At 47.1% G+C, this 17,650-nt stretch overlaps 2 protein-coding genes across 12 annotated transcripts in view; one reads left to right on the top strand and one right to left on the bottom strand.

Annotated features, from left to right (window-relative positions):
* CCDC32 (coiled-coil domain containing 32) overlaps positions 1-7,213 on the bottom strand; it is a 33,913-nt gene extending 26,700 nt beyond the window's left edge. For 3 of the 10 annotated variants that reach the window (XR_002725732.3, XR_002725733.3, XM_023189389.1), the window contains exons 1-3: positions 6,894-7,135; positions 6,419-6,552; positions 4,620-4,875 (exon numbers count right to left, since the gene is read on the bottom strand). Coding sequence is in view for 2 of the 10 variants with exons in the window: in XM_023189389.1 (XP_023045157.1) it covers positions 4,620-4,875; positions 6,419-6,421 (259 nt within the window). In the remaining 8 variants the exon portion in view is untranslated. Of the gene's footprint in view, positions 1-4,619; positions 4,876-6,418; positions 6,553-6,893 lie in introns of all 10 variants that reach the window. The other 7 variants (XR_002725737.3, XR_002725734.3, XR_002725736.3 and 4 more) reach the window with 7 other exon arrangements.
* A 4,502-nt stretch (positions 7,214-11,715) lies between these two features.
* On the top strand, positions 11,716-16,949 carry RPUSD2 (RNA pseudouridine synthase domain containing 2). 2 transcript variants are annotated; one of them, XM_023189421.1, is made up of 3 exons: positions 11,716-12,183; positions 14,398-14,694; positions 16,013-16,949. In XM_023189421.1, the coding sequence occupies exons 1-3, from the start codon at positions 11,755-11,757 to the stop codon at positions 16,745-16,747; spliced, it is 1,461 nt and encodes a 486-aa protein (XP_023045189.1). In that variant the 5' UTR covers positions 11,716-11,754; the 3' UTR covers positions 16,748-16,949. The 2 variants fall into 2 exon arrangements, with proteins under 2 accessions (XP_023045189.1, XP_023045188.1); XM_023189420.2 differs by having other exon boundaries at positions 11,722-12,366.
* Positions 16,950-17,650: the final 701 nt, after the last annotated feature.

Genomic DNA, 17,650 nt, shown 5'->3' with positions numbered 1-17,650 from the left:
TTTTTTGAGATGGAGTCTCGCTCTGTCACCCAGGCTGGCGTGCAATGGCACGATCTCACTCAGCTCACTGCAAGCTCCGCCTCCTGGGTTCAAGCGATTCTCCTGCCTCAGCCTCCCAAGTAGCTGGGATTACAGGTGCACACCATCACACCTGGCTAATTTTTGTATTTTTAGTAGAAACAGGGTTTTGTCATGTTGGCCAGGATGGTCTTGAACTCCTGACCTCATGTGATCTGCCCGCCTCGGCCTCCCAAAGTGCTCCCTCTCTTTCTCTTCTCTGTCTCTTTTTCAACAAGGTCTTGCTCTGTCACCCAGGCTGGAGTGCAGTGGCATGATCACAGCTCACTGTAACCTCAAACAACTGCTAGGCTCAAGCAATCCTCTTACCTCAGCCCCCTGAGTAGCTGAGATTACAGGCATCTACCACTTCAGGCTAATTTTTAAAAATATATTTGTAAAGACAGTCTCACTATATTGCCCAGGCTGGTCTCAAACTCTTGGCCTACATGTGATCCTCCCACTTCGGCCTCTCAGAGCGCTGGGATCATAGGTGTGAGCCACCATGCCTAACTTTCATGAAAGTTTCTTGGAAGCCCTCGTCATAGAGCACCAACAAGCCAAGGGATCTGGTTCTTTAGCTTTATCCGACTGCTGCCTCTTCTCCTTATCATCATTAAACAGATGCTTTGGCTACCACATACAGAATTTTCATCCCTTAGGCCATGGCTGCAAGCATTGCTGTCCTATCTTTGGTGGCTTCCTGGCAATTTCACATTACTCCCTATCTTTCTATCTCTCCACCTATGTTTTTCTCATATCTTTTTCCTCCAGTACCTCATTAACAAAATCCCTTTTGTTTTCGCAAGATATTTCTTAGCTATCATGCAAGCTTTCTTCTGACTCTTCTTTCTGTCTTTCCTCAGAAGCTCCTTCTACCTGAATTGCCTTTCCTTCCTCAAAAAATTACTCCCAGGTTTGCAACTGATCTTCGACAAAGCATACAACAACATAAATTGGGGAAAGGACACCCTATTTAACAAACGGTTCTGGGAAAACTGGCTAGCCACATATAGAAGAATAAAACTAGGTCCCTGTCTCTCACCTTATACAAAAATCAACTCAAGATGGATATGGCCGGGCGCGGTGGCTCAAGCCTGTAATCCCAGCACTTTGGGAGGCTGAGACGGGCGGATCACGAGGTCAGAAGATCGAGACCATCCTGGCCTACACGGTGAAACCCCGTCTCTACTAAAAAATACAAAAAACTAGCCGGGCGAGGTGGCGGGCGCCTGTAGTCCCAGCTACTCGGGAGGCTGAGGCAGGAGAACGGCGAAAATCCGGGAGGCGGAGCTTGCAGTGAGCTGAGATCCGGCCACTGCACTCCAGCCCGGGCGACAGAGCAAGACTCCGTCTCAAACAAAAAAAAAAAAAAAAGATGGATATGACTTGAAATCTCCAAAATTCTAAACAAAAACCTAGGAAAAACTCTTCCAGACATTGGCCTAGGCAAAGATTTTTTTTTTTTTTTTTTTTTTTTCGGAGTCTCGCTCTGTCGCCCAGGCTGGAGTGCAATGGTATTATCTCGGCTCACTGCAACCTCTGCCTCCCGGGTTCAAGCAATTCTCCTGTCTCAGCCTTCTGAGTAGCTGCAACTACAGGCGTGCGCCACCACGCCCAGCTAATTTTTGTATTTTTAGTAGAGACAGGGTTTCACCATGTTGGCCAGGATGGTCTTGATCTCTTGACCTTGTGATCCACCTGCCTTGGTCTCCCAAAGTGCTGGGATTACAGGCATGAGCCACCGCGCCCAGCCTGGGCAAAGAATTTATGACTAAAATCCCAAAAGTAAATGCAACAAAAACAAAAATAAATAAATGTGATCTAATTAAACTAAAAAGCTTCTGTGCAGCAAAAGAAATAATCATCAGCGTAAACAGACAACCCATGGAATGGGAGAAAGTATTTTTCTTTCTATGTATCTAACTATGTATTTTCTTTCTATGTATCTATGCAAACTATGTATCTAACAAAGGACTAAAATCTAGAATCTACACGGGCCTCAAACAAATCAGAAAGAAAAAAACAAATAATCCCATCAAAAAGTGGGCAAATGACGTGAATAGACATTTCTCAATGGGATTTGAGAAGATATACAAATGGCTAACAAACATATGAAAAAATGCTCAAAATCACTAATCATCAGGAAAATGCAAGTCAAAGTGATGAGATACTACCTTACCCCAGCCAGAATGGCCACTATTAAAAAGTCAAAAAACAATAGATGTTGACATGGATGTGGTAAAAAGAGAATCCTTATACGCTGCTGATGGGAATGTAAATCAGTACAACCTCTATGGAAAACATATGGCGATTTCTCAAAGAACTAAGAGTAGATCTACCATTTGATCCAGCAATCCCACTACAAGGTGTTTACAAAAGGAAAAGAAGTCATTATATCAAAAAGACACCTGCACACATGTTTCACAATTCATAATTGCAAAGATATGGAAGCAACCTAAGTGCCCATCGAGCAATGAGTGGATAAAGAAAATATGGAATATATACAGCATAGAAGACTACTGAGCCATAAGAAAGAATAAAATAATGTCTTCTGCAGCAACTTAGACGGAGCTGGAGGCCATTATCCTCTAAGTGAAGTAACTCAGGAATGGAAAACAAAATGCCATACGTTCTCACTTATAAGTGGGAGCTAAGCTATGGGTACACAAAGGTATACAAAGTGGTATATTGGCCAGGCACGGTGGCTCACACCTGTAATCCCAGCACTTTGGGAGGCCGAGGCGGGTGGATCACGAGGTCAGGAGTTTGAGATCACCCTGACCAACATGGTGAAACTCTGTCTCTACTAAAAACACAAAAATTAGCCAAGCGTGGTGGCAGGCACCTGTAATCCCAGCTACTGAGGAGGCTGAGGCAGCAGAACTGCTTGAACCCATGAGACGGAGGTTGCAGTGAGCCGAGATCGTGCCACTGTACTCCAGCCTGGGTGACAGAATGAGACTCCGTCTCAAAAACAAAAAACAAAAAACGACAAAGTGGTATACTGGACTTTGGAGATTCAGAAGTGGGGAGCTTTGGAGACGGGTGAGGGATAAAAAACTACACATTGGATACAATGTCCACTACTTGGGTGATAGGTGCACTAAAATCTCAGACTTCGCCACTATACAATTAATCCACATAGCCAAAAACTGCTTGCACAGCAAAAGCTATTGAAGTAAAAAAATTAGGACCAAAGCGTGGTGGCTCACGCCGGTAATCCCAGCACTTTGGGAGGCCAAGGTGGGCCTTACTCCCAGGTTTGGTCTCGTGAAACATGGATGGATCTCATGGTTGTTCCACAATAAAAGGATATTACAATTCTAAAGACTGCCCATCACTGCCCTAGACTGATATTTCCTTTTCCCCTAGCATGGGACAATTTGAATCTCTCCCCTGTGTTTAGAATCTCTCTAGATACTTATACTATGGCCACAGAACAGGGTACTAAAAATGTGTTCAGGAAATATTTTTAAAATAAAATGGCTAACAAGAGGCAGAATGAATCTTATGTCAATATGCTCCCATTCTCAACAATCAATCAATTTATTACGTTTTTCAAACTCTAGCATCAGAAATCCACATGTAGCCCTGGGGCCATCACATTTTCTTGCAGGATGGCATAAGGTTTAACACTTTTGTTATTTGAATATATGGGCAACCAACAGTAGGCAAGAGGGTTCTACAGAATGCCAAGAAATCAAACAGAATTTAGACGAACTGGTCAGAAGCAGGAAGTGACAAAAACTGTTTAAAGAGCTGCTCGGCTAGTGGCAGTGGCTCATGCCTATAACCTCAGAGCTTTGGGAGGCCGAGGTGGGTGGATCACCTGAGGTCAGGCATTTGAGACCAGCCTAGCCAACATGGTGAAATGAAACACCATCTCTACTAAAAATACAAAAAATTAGCCAGGTGTTGTGCCAGGAGCCTATAATCCCAGCTACTCAGGAGGCTGAGGCAGGAAAATCACTTGAACCCGGGAGGCGGAGGTTGCCATGAGCTAAGATCGCACCATTGCACTCCAGCCTGGGCAACAAGAGTGAAAGTCTCAAAATATTTAAAAAAAAAAAAAGAAAAAGATCTGTTCAAGGAAAACGGGGCTGCTTCCCAACAGCCAGCTTGAAACATCCCTTGGAATTATATCTGACAGATACATGTGACAGGAATAACAACAACACAAAAGGATAGGAAACTGGCGCGGTGGCTCACGCCTGTAATCCTAGCACTTTGGGAGGCCGAGGAGGGCGGATCACAAGGTCAGGAGATCGAGACCATCCTGGCTAACATGGTGAAACCCCGTCTCTACTAAAAATACAAAAAATTAGCCGGGAGTGGCGGCAGGCGCCTGTAGTCCCAGCTACTCGGGAGGCTGAGGCAGGAGAATGGCCTGAACCCAGGAGGCGGAGCTTGCAGTGAGCTGAGATAGCACCACTGCACTCCAGCCTGGGCGACAGAGCGAGACTCCGTCTCAAAAAAGAAAAGGAAAGAAAAAAAAGAACAGGAAACCAAGTTTGATGTCACAGAACTTCAATATGCTTACCTAGAGCCGTCAAACTTACCTAGAGATGCTAAATACACTTCTGAATCCTGCAAGGGAGCCCAAGGCTTTACAGCTGGCTGGACGGCAAAGTCAGCCACCTCCCTCTGGCCTTCACCTTCAGGGTAAGAATCCATAAAGGAGTCTGAGAAGGAATTGTTGGTACCATCTTCTTGGTCAGGATTTGGCAGACAGGAACAAATTTCAGCCCAGAGATCATGGCCAGATCTTGTGGCTGTAGAGTCAGCGCTCTCAAACATTTTCATTTGGAATCTGCGCTGTAAAACAGAAGCTCAAGTGAGTAAGAACTGGCTTTAAGAATACAGCATAAGGTTGGGCACAGTGGTTCACGCTTGTAATCCCAACACCGTGGGAAGCTGAGACAGGCAGATAATTTGAGGCCAGCAGTTCGAGACCAGCCTGGGAAACATGGCAAAGTCCCATCTATACTAAAAATGCAACAATTAGACAGGTGTGGTGGCACATGCCTGTAGTCTCAGCTACTCCGGAGGCTGAGGAGGGAGGATCACCTGAGCCCAGGAGATAGAGGCTGCAGTGAGTGGTGATCATGCCACTTGTACTCCAGCCTGGGTGACACTGCGAGACCCTGTCTCATAAATAAATAAACAAAATAAAAATAAAAGTAGAATTCCTGGCCGGGTGCAGTGGCTCACACCTGTAATCCCAGCACTTTGGGAGGCCGAGGCGGGTAGATCAGGAGGTCAGGAGATCGAGACCATCCTGGCTAACACAGTGAAACCCCGTCTCTACTAAAAATACAAAAAATTAGCCGAGAGTGGTGGCGAGCGCCTTTAGTCCCAGCTACTCGGGAGGCTGAGGCAGGAGAATGGCCTGAACCCGGGAGGCGAAGCTTGCCCGCGACTGCACTCCAGCCCGGGCGACAAAACGAGACTCCGTCTCAAAAAAAAAAAAAAAAAAAAAGAAAATCCTACAAGCCATACACAAAAGGCAGATACTGTGATTCTGCTTATATAAGGTACCTGAGTAGTCAAATTCATAGATACAGAAAATAGGATGGTGGGAGCTGGGAGGTAGAAAGAATGGGGAGTTACTGTTTAATGGGTACACAGTTTCAGTTTGGGAAAATGAAAAAGTCCTGGAGATGCATGGTGGTTATGGTTGCACAACAATATGAACACCACTGAATCATACACACAAAAATAGTTAAAATGGTCAATTTTGGCCGGGCACGGTGGCTGACGCCTGTAATCCCAGCACTTTGGGAGGCCGAGGCGGGTGGATCACGAGGTCAGGAGATCGAGACCATCCTGGCTAACACGGTGAAACCCCATCTCTACTAAAACTACAAAAAAAAAAAAAAATTAGCCAGGCATGGTGGCGGGCACCTGTAGTCCCAGCTACACGGGAGGCTGAGGCAGGAGAATGGCGTGAACCCGGGGGGGCGGAGCTTGCAGTGAGCCACTGCAAGCTCAGTTTTATGCTGCATGTTAATTTTATGCTACATGTATTTTAACACACACACACACGAATCTCTAGGGCATTTCCAGTGTGGACAACCAGCCTGCACTTTTCTCCAAAGATCTCCAAAATGCAACAGTTCTATCCCTAGTCAATTAAATTCTTTTTTCTTTTTTTTGTTTTTTGTTTTTTTGAGACTGAGTCTCGCTCTGTCGCCCAGGCTGGAGTGCAGTGGCGCTACAAATGAAGATCCTGGTTGGTAAAAAGTGTCTGTCAGAGAGTACTGTCACAATGCAAGGGCTGTGTGCTCAGCGCATGCAGTTCAGCCATATGCCTCACGTTCTTATTTTAATACAAACACTGAAAGGTAGGTATTCTCACCATTTTACAGATGAAAAAACAGGTTCAGAAGGGTAACTTGCTCCAGGGCACATTATTGATATGTGGGGAATCCTTGAATGGAAACCAGATCTGTGCTGCTCCAGAATCCATGTTTTTATCAAATACTATCCTGCCTGTTTGGAAAATATAACGAAATCAGCCCAAGCAAGGGCACGTAGGAAAAGCTAGGCAAAGAGCCCAGAGGCTTTTATAACTATCTAGGCATATAGTATAGGCTGACACCTTCTTTCAAGAGGGGACTTAGAGATCAGGAAGGCTGCCTGAGGCAAGGTCTGAATAAAGCCAGGAGACAGAGCACAGCCAGCGTAAAGGCCGGAAGTAAAAGGGACAGATATGCGACGGCGGTCCTGGGTGAACTGATGTCTAGGGCTACAGTGAACCCCCAACCCGAAGTCGTCTGAAGCCACCCAAAACCAAAACTTTGCTCACACCAGAGTCCCGCATGGCCCCTTACCCCAGGGCAGGGCGTCCAGAACCGCGCAGGAAATTCCGGCGTCCAGATCCCAGGCCTCAGTCGCTCAGGTCTCTAGGGCTGTCTGGACGGGATGAATCAGGTCCCAAGGCCTCTATGTGGTATTACGGGGCCGGGCCAGAATGGGAGATCCAAAACGCTGGGCACCCCAGCCCCTCCTCACTTACCACAACAGCTGCCCAGTAAACGCTTGGCTCAGCTCTGTCGCCTGCAGCCAGGAGGAAATCGGGAGGGGCGGAGTCACCTAGTGACGGAGCCCAGGAGTCCTCCAACTACCTTCCCACCCGACGATGTTCTGTGCGTCGATTGGTCCAGAGGAGTTCAGCGGGGGTGAAGAAGTGAGAAGCAGCAAGAGGCGAACGGTGGGCGGGGCTCTGGTTGCCGGGAAACGGTGAAGTCACGTACCCCGAGCATTGCCCCCCCCCCCCCCGGGTTGATTCCTTGTAGATGCAGGGTTCCAGTCCCTGCTTGGATAGGGAAGTCCAGTTTCCAAGACTTTTGACTTTTCCTGGTGGCCAGAGCCAGTTCACCTTCTCCACAATTCTCTCTGCCGGTGTTTTGTCTTCTAAAAATTTCACCCCTTCGTTACCCAAGTTAGAGCACTTCCGCGGCTCTTTCCTTACTCCCCCAGGAGACCCATGTCTCATTCATCAAATTGTGAAGCTTTCCTTTATTCATTTAGTCAGTAGATACCAAGCTCCTGCTGTGTTCTAAGCATTGTGTTAAGCGTGAATTTAAGACACATATGACTTGGTATAAGTCCTGGAGATATTTACAGCTTAGTAATGTAGGAAGGGGGTCCGCCATGGAGGCATAAAAGTTTACAAATAACAGTAAATAGTTATAGACGGCCGGGCGTGGTGACTCACGCCTGTAATCCCAGTATTCTGGGACGCGGAGGCGGGTGGATCACCTGAGGTCAGGAGTTCGACACCAGCCTGGGTGAAATATGGTGAAACACCGTCTCTACTAAAAATAGAAAAATTAACTGGGCGTGGTGGCACGTGCCTGGGATCCTAGCTACTCGGGAGACTGAGGCAGGAGTATCGCTTGAACCCAGGAGGCAGAGATGGCAGTGAGCCAAGATCGCACCACTGCATTCCAGCCTGGGCAACAGAGCAAGAGTCTGCCTCAAAAAAAAAAAAAAAAAAAAAAAAAAGAGGTTATACAGTATATGATGGAAGTGTGGCCAGAGTACATAAAGGAGAGAGTGGTCATGAGAAGTGTGTGTCAGAATGCTTTGTTGTTGTTGTTGTTAAAGGAGATGACCTTTGGTATCCTTCAGGGGATGGATACCAGCTTGTTCATTGAGATACAACCCCTCCCCACCCCCAACTTCCAGGGTCAACACCAGTTACTCTCTGCCAAGAAACACATGATGAAAGACATCAGCCAACCACCAGCAGAAGTAACTTGGCTGGGGAAATAGTTTTCTTTCTTTTTTTTTTTTTTTTGAGACGGAGTCTCACTCTGTCACCCCAGGCTGGAGTGCAGTGGCCGGATCTCAGCTCACTGCAAGCTCCGCCTCCCGGGTTCACGCCATTCTCCTGCCTCAGCCTCCCGAGTAGCTGGGACTACAGGCGCCCGCCACCTCGCCCGGCTAGTTTTTTGTATTTTTTAGTAGAGACAGGGTTTCACCGTGTTAGCCAGGATGGTCTCGATCTCCTGACCTCGTGATCCACCCGTCTCGGCCTCCCAAAGTGCTGGGATTACAAGCTTGAGCCACCGCGCCCGGCCGAGGAAATAATTTTCACTCCAGCCTGGGTGACAGAGCAAGACTCTGTCTCAAAAAAAAAAAAAAAAAAAGAAAGAAAAGAAAAAGAAAACAACAACAACAAAAACAACACAGTGTTAGGATTACACATGTGAGCCACTGCGCCCAGTTAAAATAAAATATAAAATTCAGTTCCTGGCCAGGCTCGGTGGCTCACGTCTGTAATCTCAGAATTTGGGGAGGCTGAGGGGGGTGTGGATCACCTGATATCAGGAGTTCGAGACCAGCCTGGCCAACATGGTGAAACCCTGTCTCTACTAAAAATACAAAAATTAACTGGGCATGGTGGCACATGCCTATAATCCCAGCTACTCAGGAGGCTGAGGCAGGGGAGAATTACTTGAACCCAGGAGGCGGAGGTTGCACCACCACGCCTAGCCTGTAATCCTAACACTTTGGGAGGCCAAGGTAGATGAATTGTTTGAGCCCAATTTGAGGCCACCCTAGGCAATGTGGCAAAACCTCGTCTCTACTAAAAATAAAAAAAATTAGCTGGTCATGGTGGCACATGTCTGTCATCTCAGCTACTAGGGAGGCTGAGGTGGGAGGATCACTTCAGTTTGGGAAGTTGAGGCTGCAGTGAGCCAAGATCATGCAACTGCTCTCCAGCCTGGGTGATGGGAGTGAGATATTGTCTCAAAACTTTTAAAAATTTTAATTAATTTAAATTTAATTAGCCACATGCAGCTATTGTACAGCACATGGCTAATGGTGACCCTATTGTATACCACAGGATTGAAGAATATTAAGTAGTTCACAGACCTCAAGGTGGGTGGAGAGTCAGGCTTTAGCTCTATACAGCCAGGAACAGTATCTAAACCTCACTGAGAGACTGCTAGGGAACACCCCACAGTCACTGAACATATATAGCTGGCATTATTTGTTGATTAGGCACTTGACACAAGAACCTCCCCTACTGTTGGCCTCCCAGATTAGATGCCTCCAATGCTACCTTGTTAGACATGGATTTGACATTGGGCCTGCTTCCAGGGTTGTGTGCCTCTGAACCAAAGCCTCTGTCTAAGAGATAGAGCCCAGGTCAAATGCCTATGTCCAAGCTGTCAGAGAGTTTGAGAAGGCTCTGGCTTCTACCTCTTGGGGGCAGTAATGTAATGTGAGAAATTCCCCACCCAAAACAAAGGTTTTCAGAAGATTCTGGATGTTTATAGAATATGACAAATGTCTACTCTACATGGTCTATTCTAGTGCTTCTCAAGCTTTAATATGCAGAAAAATCACCTGGGGATCATGTTAAAGTGCAGATTCTCATTTAGTAGGTCAGAAGGGGAGGAGGAACAAGATTCTGCTGTTTTCTGTCTCCACAGTTTTGCCAGGCACTAGTTCGAGTATTTTACTTGAATTAAGTGATTTAATTCTCCCACCCCAATCCTACGGAACAAAGAGGCTAGCTAAGAATACATACTTTTCTTTTGGATAAGGTTCTGCTCTCACTGTAAATATCTTAATGAGATGACACATTTGAGAGATGATGTCCCTCCTGTGAAGTAGTTTTGCTCTAACATACCCCACAATCAATGGAAAATTCTACCTCTTATTTCTGGAGGTAGTCAGGAATCAGACTTTTCAGCATATGGAGTTCTGCAGCTGTGAATACCTCAGCTGCAGTCCCTCAGTTAGTTTAGTGAGACTGATGACTTGAAGAAGGAATTTAGCTAAAAAAGATTTCCCTTTCTCCTCTCCAGAATACAAATGCCTAGGACAAGAATTAGACTGTGTCCTTTTTGTTTGTTTTTGTTTTTATTTTTTGGCAAACTAACATTGAAATGCCTCCTTATTTGGAAGAATCCCACTCTGGATACCAAAGAGGGTTAGATTCTTGGCTGGGCGCAGTGGCTCACGCCTGTAATCCCAGCACTAATAATATAAAAATTAGCCAGGTGTGGTGGCGGGCGCCTGCAGTCCCAGCCACTCAGGAGGCTGAGGCAGAAGAATAGTTTGAACCCAGGAGGCTGAGATTGTAATGACCCGAGATGGCCCCACTGCACTCCAGCCTGGGCAACAGAGCAAGACTCCGTCTCAAAAAAAAAAAGAGGGTTAGATTCTTCCATCTCCAGGCACCCTGAAAGTGAGGGATTAGACCAGTGAGGTTTGGCTGATGGAAGTCCTCCCCTGCAGGACTCTGAACCCTGGGAGAGGGACACAGAGACACAGGGAGATTTAGGGGTCTCCAAGGGGTGGCAGGGTTGCAGGAAAAAGGGTCCTTTGGCACAACATAGTATCTTGTGTCTACTGATTCCCAAATGGGTTTCTTCCCGGACATGCCTGAAGCCAGGCTCTCAAAAGGCTTGGTTTCCTTTGCTTTGGCCCTTTTTCTGAGCCTATTCTCCAGCTGTCTTGTGAATTCTATGAGGCACTAATATTATTTCCATAATTCCCTCTCTGATTAAGTTAACCAGAGTTGGTTTATTTTGCACTTAAGAACCCTCGCAATATATCCTCTGATCTATTTGCAGTTTTAATCTCAGGATGGAAGCATATGGGAGGCGAATGGGGATCCCTAATCTTTCTCATGCTGTTAGGGGGAAACAGGTGTGAACACATTGCTTCTGGGGTGGGCTCGTGTGTGTTTTAGATACATATATAACAATCTTACTGAGATATAAGTCACATACTATAACATTGACCCTTTAAAAATATACAATACAGTGGGTTTTAGTATATTCACAGAGCTGAGCACTCTTTATTCTGGTTGTTAGTTTTTGTTTTGTCTTAAATAAAGCTCCTTTCAAGAGTTTCTCCAGACCCAAGGGATTACTCGGAATCTACACGACCTTCTCCTGCCGTGGCCTTACACGGAGCAATTCCAAGGGTTTCCTTTATAAATAACGTCGTATCTCCCTAATAGGAAGACGTCTGAGTAAGGTCACTTTTGGTGAGACATTTACAATCTCTCAACTCTACGCTCACTCAATTCACCTAATTTAACTCGAGTACCCCAACTCAATTCGCTCACTCACCGCAGACCCCGCCTCGGGACTGGGCCTCCCTGATTCGCTGGGGCCGAGTGACGTCCTCAGATTGCGACTCTGGGAGTAGAGTTGGGGCCACATGGTTATGTGGCTGGGCGGCCGCGGATGGTTCGGCGTTCTCGGACATTGGTGCTGCGACCTTCGGCGCCCTAGCTTTGCCAGGACTTGGAGTGGCTTTAAGGGCCCAATGGCAGAAACACTGTCTACCCAGGTTGGGACAGCGGGCGGGCTGAGGGCGCCGCATCAGCAAAACGGTGACGCTGGTGGCGACGCGAGGCTTGAGCCGACCCCGGGGTCCCCGAAGCCGGCTGGCCAGGAAGTGGAGCCGGCCCCAGTAGGCGGGGAGCATCCCTCGGCTGCAGCCCCAGGCCCGGGCAAGCGTAAGAAGCGACGGGGCGCAACCGGGGAGCGTGTCGTGCCGCCCCCGAAGAAGCGGCGGACCGGCGTGAGCTTCGGAGATGAGCACTTTGCAGAAACCAGTTATTACTTCGAGGGCGGCCTGCGTAAGGTGCGGCCTTATTACTTTGACTTCCGGACCTACTGCAAAGGTCGCTGGGTGGGCCACAGCTTGCTGCACGTCTTCAGCACTGAGTTCCGAGCTCAGCCCCTGGCCTACTACGAGGCCGCGGTCCGGGCGGGCCGCCTGCACCTCAACGAGAAGCCGGTGCAGGATCTCAACATCGTGCTCAAGGTGGAGTCCTGATGGGGCTGGCCAGAAGCGGGAGAGGAAAAGGGGCAGGGTTTTTTCTTGTTGTTTTTTTGTTTTCTGTTGTTTTGTTTTTTTAGGCTTAGTGAGGCATAGGTACTTGATTAAAATCACGTCAATTCTAGACCGGGCGCAGTGGCTCAAGCCCGTAATCCCAGCACTTTGGGGGGCCGAGACGGGTGGATCACGAGGTCAGGAAATCGAGACCATCCTGCCTAACATGGTGAAACTCCCTCTCTACTAAAAATACAAAAAAATTAGCCAGGCATGGTGGCGGGCGCCTGTAGTCCCAGTTACTCGGGAGGCTGAGGCAGGAGAATGGCGTGAATCCGGGAGGCGGAGCTTGCAGTGAGCCGAGATCGTGCCACTGTGCTCCAGCCTGGGCAACAGAGATTCCATCTCAAAAAAAGAAAAAAAAAAAAAAAAAAAAATCATGGCAATTCTAAAGCGTTCTCACTTTCAATTGGAACACTCTTTTAGCCCCCGTTTCCCACCTCCACAAGTGGACAGCGGCTCTGTGCTTCAGGAGTCAGCCTGTTTAACCTCTTCCTCAAGGCAGCTTGTTTCCAAGGGACAGAAGTTGGAATTCTCATAATTCCTTTAAACACCGTCTTGTGGCAAGGGCACTGATCACTTTATCCTGCGTTGTAGATCTCCGTGCAAATAGTAATAATAGGGGCTATCATTTATGTCTCTTTACTGTGTGCTGGGCACAAAGTTAAACATTGTATGTCCACTAACGTCTAATTCTAATGACAACCTTGTGAAGTAGGTATTGCTACTCCATTTTACCTCTGAGGAAACTAAGGAAACTCACAGGGGTAAGGCTACAGACAGTGATACTACCAAAGCCTGTGTTCCTGTAACTACTACTTAAACTGTTTAACACAGAGCCTGATATGTTAATAGAATTGTGAGATGTCAGGGATAGAGACTAGAATTGTTTAGCCCAGTGCTTTGACTCCTTTAAAATTCCATCACAGGTATGAGGTACCAGACACCCCTGTCAGAAGTAACACTGTTTACCTGTCAGTAACACTGGTTTACCATGGTTGTGAGTGGAGAAAAGGCGATTACAGCATTTGGGAAATGGATGGTTTTGGAGTAACTTGTTTCATTGATCAAGCGATTTGGGTCAATATATCATAAATTGATGAATTCCCTCTCCTATCCCGATTTCTAAAAGCACAGATCTGTTCTAACCCTCACATTCCACAGGAAATGAAGACCCAGAGAGGATAAATGACTTGCCCAAGAGCATGTCGCAAGCCTGTGGCAAATCCTGGTCTACAGCCCATATCCCTGGACTTAAACCTTAGTTTTGTTTGTTCAAGATCGTGATCAGTGATGATTTATGGAGGTTTTTTCCTCCATTAAAAAAATTTTACCTTTATTATTTTTATTTATTTATTTTTGAGACAGAGTCTTGCTCTGTCGCCTAGGATGAAGTGCAGTGGTGCGATCTCAGCTCACTGCAACCTCCGCCTCCCAGGTTCAAGCGATTCTCCTGCCTCAGCCTCCCAAGTAGCTGGGATTACAGGCGCCCGCCACCATGCCCGGCTAATTTTTGTGTTTTTAGTAGAGATGGAGTTTCACCATGTTGGCCAGGATGGTCTTGATCTCTTGACCTTGTGATCCACCCACCTCAGCCTCCCAAAATGCTGGGATTATAGGCATAAGCCACTGCACCTGGCTAAAAATTTTACCTTTAAAATACCTTTATTGTAGAGAAAATAACAATTAGGAAAACCAAAAAACATTCCTAATCTCACCACCCAGAGATAACACAGTTAACATTTTTGCGTATGTCCTTCCAGTACTTTTTCAGTGCCAGCTATCTGCCTGTGTCTGTCTATATTTTTACAAAATGAGATCACACTCTGCACACTGCTTTTCTGCCCAAGATGTGCTTTCACCATTTTTCCATGTCAGTAAGGAACAGGGGAAGCTCGGTATGAAGTTGACTGATTACAGGCTGCGGTCCCTGGGCTGACTTATTACCTATGTCTTTGACAGGACAATGATTTCTTGCGGAACACAGTGCACAGGCATGAGCCACCAGTCACAGCAGAGCCCATTCGCCTGCTAGCTGAGAACGAAGATGTGGTGGTTGTAGACAAGCCTTCCTCCATTCCCGTTCACCCCTGTGGCCGCTTCCGACACAACACAGTTATCTTCATCCTAGGCAAGGAGCACCAACTGAAGGAGTTACACCCCTTGCATCGGCTTGACCGCCTTACCTCAGGGGTGCTTATGTTTGCCAAGACAGCTGCAGTCTCTGAGAGAATTCACGAGCAGGTTCGGGACCGGCAGGTGAGTCAGGCTTTTGTCTCCACAGGCCACTTCTTGGGCTCACGAGTGCTCTGTGTCAAAAGGGCATCACGGAGTTCTAAAGTGGTCCTTCATATTTATCTGGCAGTCCTTCCTACCTTAAGGCAGGTCAACACCTAAAGTGCCACACGCAGGATATCTCATATGTTTCCAAAAAATCTTTAGAGATGGCATACACTGCCTCTCTTAGTAGTTTGCTATTTTGAAGCTTTAAAATGTTGACAAGGCCAGGCATGGTGACTCACACCTGTAATCCCAGCATTTTGGGAGGCTGAGGCAGGAGGATAACTTAAGCCCAGGAGGTTGAGACCAGCCTGGGCAAAATAGGGAGACCCTGTCTCTACAAAAAAACAAAAAAAAAAAAACAACTTACCCTGGCATGGTGGCACATGCCTGTGGTCCCAGCACCTTGGGAGGCTGAGGTAGGAGGATTGCTTGGCCATGGGAGGTTGTGGCTGCAGTGAGCCCTGATCGTGTCACTGCTCTCCAGCCTGAGCTATAGAGCAAGACTCTGTCTCAAAGAAATAAATTAACATAAGAAAATGCTGAGCAAGACTTTTAAGATTATGAGAGAGCCTGCTTGGTGAAAAGATTCTAGATGTAGTTGGAAAAGGCTTGGGTAGAAGAGTTTAATGGTAATGATTGTTGTCCTGAGACTTGTAATTCTGAATCTGAATCATAATACATTTATTGAGTGCATACTCTATACCAGGCTTAGTATCAAGCACATTAGAGCCTAACTTACTGACTGCTTATCACAGCCCAATGAGGTAGATGGTTTTCTTTTCTTTTTTTTTCTTTTTTTTTTTTTTTTTGAGATGGAGTTTCGCTCTTCTTGCCCAGTCTGGAATGCAATGGTGCGATCCCGGCTCACTGCAACCTCCGCCTCCCGGGTTCAAGCGATTCTCCTGCCTCAGCCTCCCAGGTAGCTGGGATTACAGGCATGCGCCACCACGCCTGGTTAATTTTGTATTTTTTAGTAGAGACAGGGTTTCTCTATGTTGGTCAGGCTGGTCTCCAACTTTCGACCTCAGGTGATCCACCCGCCTCAGCCTCCCAAAGTGCTGGGATTACAGGTGTGAGCCACCACACCCAGTCGGTAAATGCTTTTCTAATTTCACATTTTCTAGATGAGTTAGTCAGATTTAGAGGTTAAGTAATGTACCCAAGATCACAAAACTGGCAAATGGTAGAATTGGAATTTGAATCTTCTGAGACTGGTCCTTATCACTCCACAAAGGGTTTGGACTCCATGAATTTAGGCTTTGTACTGACTTTCTCCCTCTTCCCTCCTATGTAGCTGGAGAAGGAGTACGTGTGCCGGGTGGAAGGGGAGTTCCCCACTGAGGAAGTGACCTGTAAAGAACCCATCTTAGTGGTGTCTTACAAAGTAGGGGTGTGCCGTGTAGATACCCGGGGCAAGCCCTGTGAGACAGTGTTCCAGAGGCTAAGCTACAATGGCCAGTCCAGTGTGGTACGGTGCCGGCCACTCACAGGCCGCACACACCAGATTCGAGTCCACCTTCAGTTCTTGGGCCATCCCATTCTCAACGACCCCATCTACAACTCAGTTGCCTGGGGTCCCTCCCGAGGCCGGGGCGGCCGCATTCTCAAGACAGATGAGGAATTGCTACGGGACCTGGTAGCAGAGCACCAGGCCAAACAGAGCCTGGATGGGCTAGATCTCTATGAGGGTGACCTGTCCTCAGGACTCACAGACTCTACGGCCCCCTCCTCAGAGTTGGGCAAGGACAGCCTGGAAGAGTTGGCTGCAGCTGCCCAGAAGATGGAGGAAGTAGCTGAGGCAGCCCCTCAGAAGTTGGACACAATAGCCTTGGCACCAGAGAAGGCAGTTGAAACAGATGTCATGAATCAAGAGGCAGACCCACTCTGTGCAGAGTGCCGGCTGGTTCGACAGGATCCCTTGCCCAAAGACCTTGTGATGTTCCTACATGCCCTACGCTATAAAGGGCCAGGCTTTGAGTACTTTTCACCAATGCCTGCCTGGGCACAGGATGACTGGCAAAAAGACTGAGGGGTGTGGCCAATGGAGGGATTGCTTCTTGGGTTGTGACAAGGATGGGCTATAGAGCAAGGGCTGACCCCATGGGCTGGTACTTGGGGTTTCTATAGGAGTGAGGTCGGGCTTCTAAAGAGACCTGCTCATACTTGCTACCTCCTTACAGTGGGAATTTGGAGATTTTTTGGTTTGTAAATATATCCCTTTTTCTAACATATTTTGTGTCTGGTTTTCTTCCTGCCTTTTTATTATTGATGTAAAATTCACGTAACATAAAATTAACCACTTTAACTGGCCAGGCACAGTGGCTCATGGCCATAACCCTAGTACTTTGGGAGGTAGAAGTGAAAGGATCATTGGAGTCCAGGAGTTCAAGGTTAAAGTGAACTGTGGGCCAGGCATGGTGGCTCACGCCTGTAATCCCAGCACTTTGGGAGGCCAAGGTCAGGAGATCGGGACCATGGTGAAACCCCGTCTACTAAAAATACAAAAAAATTAACCGGTCGTGGTGGCAGGTGCCTGTAGTCCCAGCTACTCAGGAGGCTGAGGCAGGAGAATGGCATGAACCCGGGAGGTGGAGCTTGCAGTGAGCCCAGATCACGGCACTGCACTCCAGCCTGGGTGACAGAGTAAGACTCCATCTCAAAAACAAAAAAAAAAAAAAAGAACGACCGGTTATTTTGCTGCAATTCCCAGCCCCTGGAAAGGGTTCTAAAAAAAAAAAAAAAAGTTAACCAATTTAAGATGTACAGCATAGTCACATTTAGTACATTCACGGTGTTGTACAACCGTAACCTCATATATTTCCCAAAAGGAAACCTGTACCCATTAAGTAAGTGGTCACTTTCCACTCCCCTTCCGCCAGCCTCTGGCAACCACTAATCTACTTTATGGATTTGCCTATTTATTCTGGATATT

The sequence above is a fragment of the Piliocolobus tephrosceles genome, chromosome 6 (genome assembly GCF_002776525.5).
Source record: "Piliocolobus tephrosceles isolate RC106 chromosome 6, ASM277652v3, whole genome shotgun sequence".
Classification (NCBI taxonomy): domain Eukaryota; kingdom Metazoa; phylum Chordata; class Mammalia; order Primates; family Cercopithecidae; genus Piliocolobus; species Piliocolobus tephrosceles.
The sequence above is the reverse complement of the archived record's forward strand: the minus strand, read 5'-3'. Positions and strand labels throughout refer to the sequence as shown.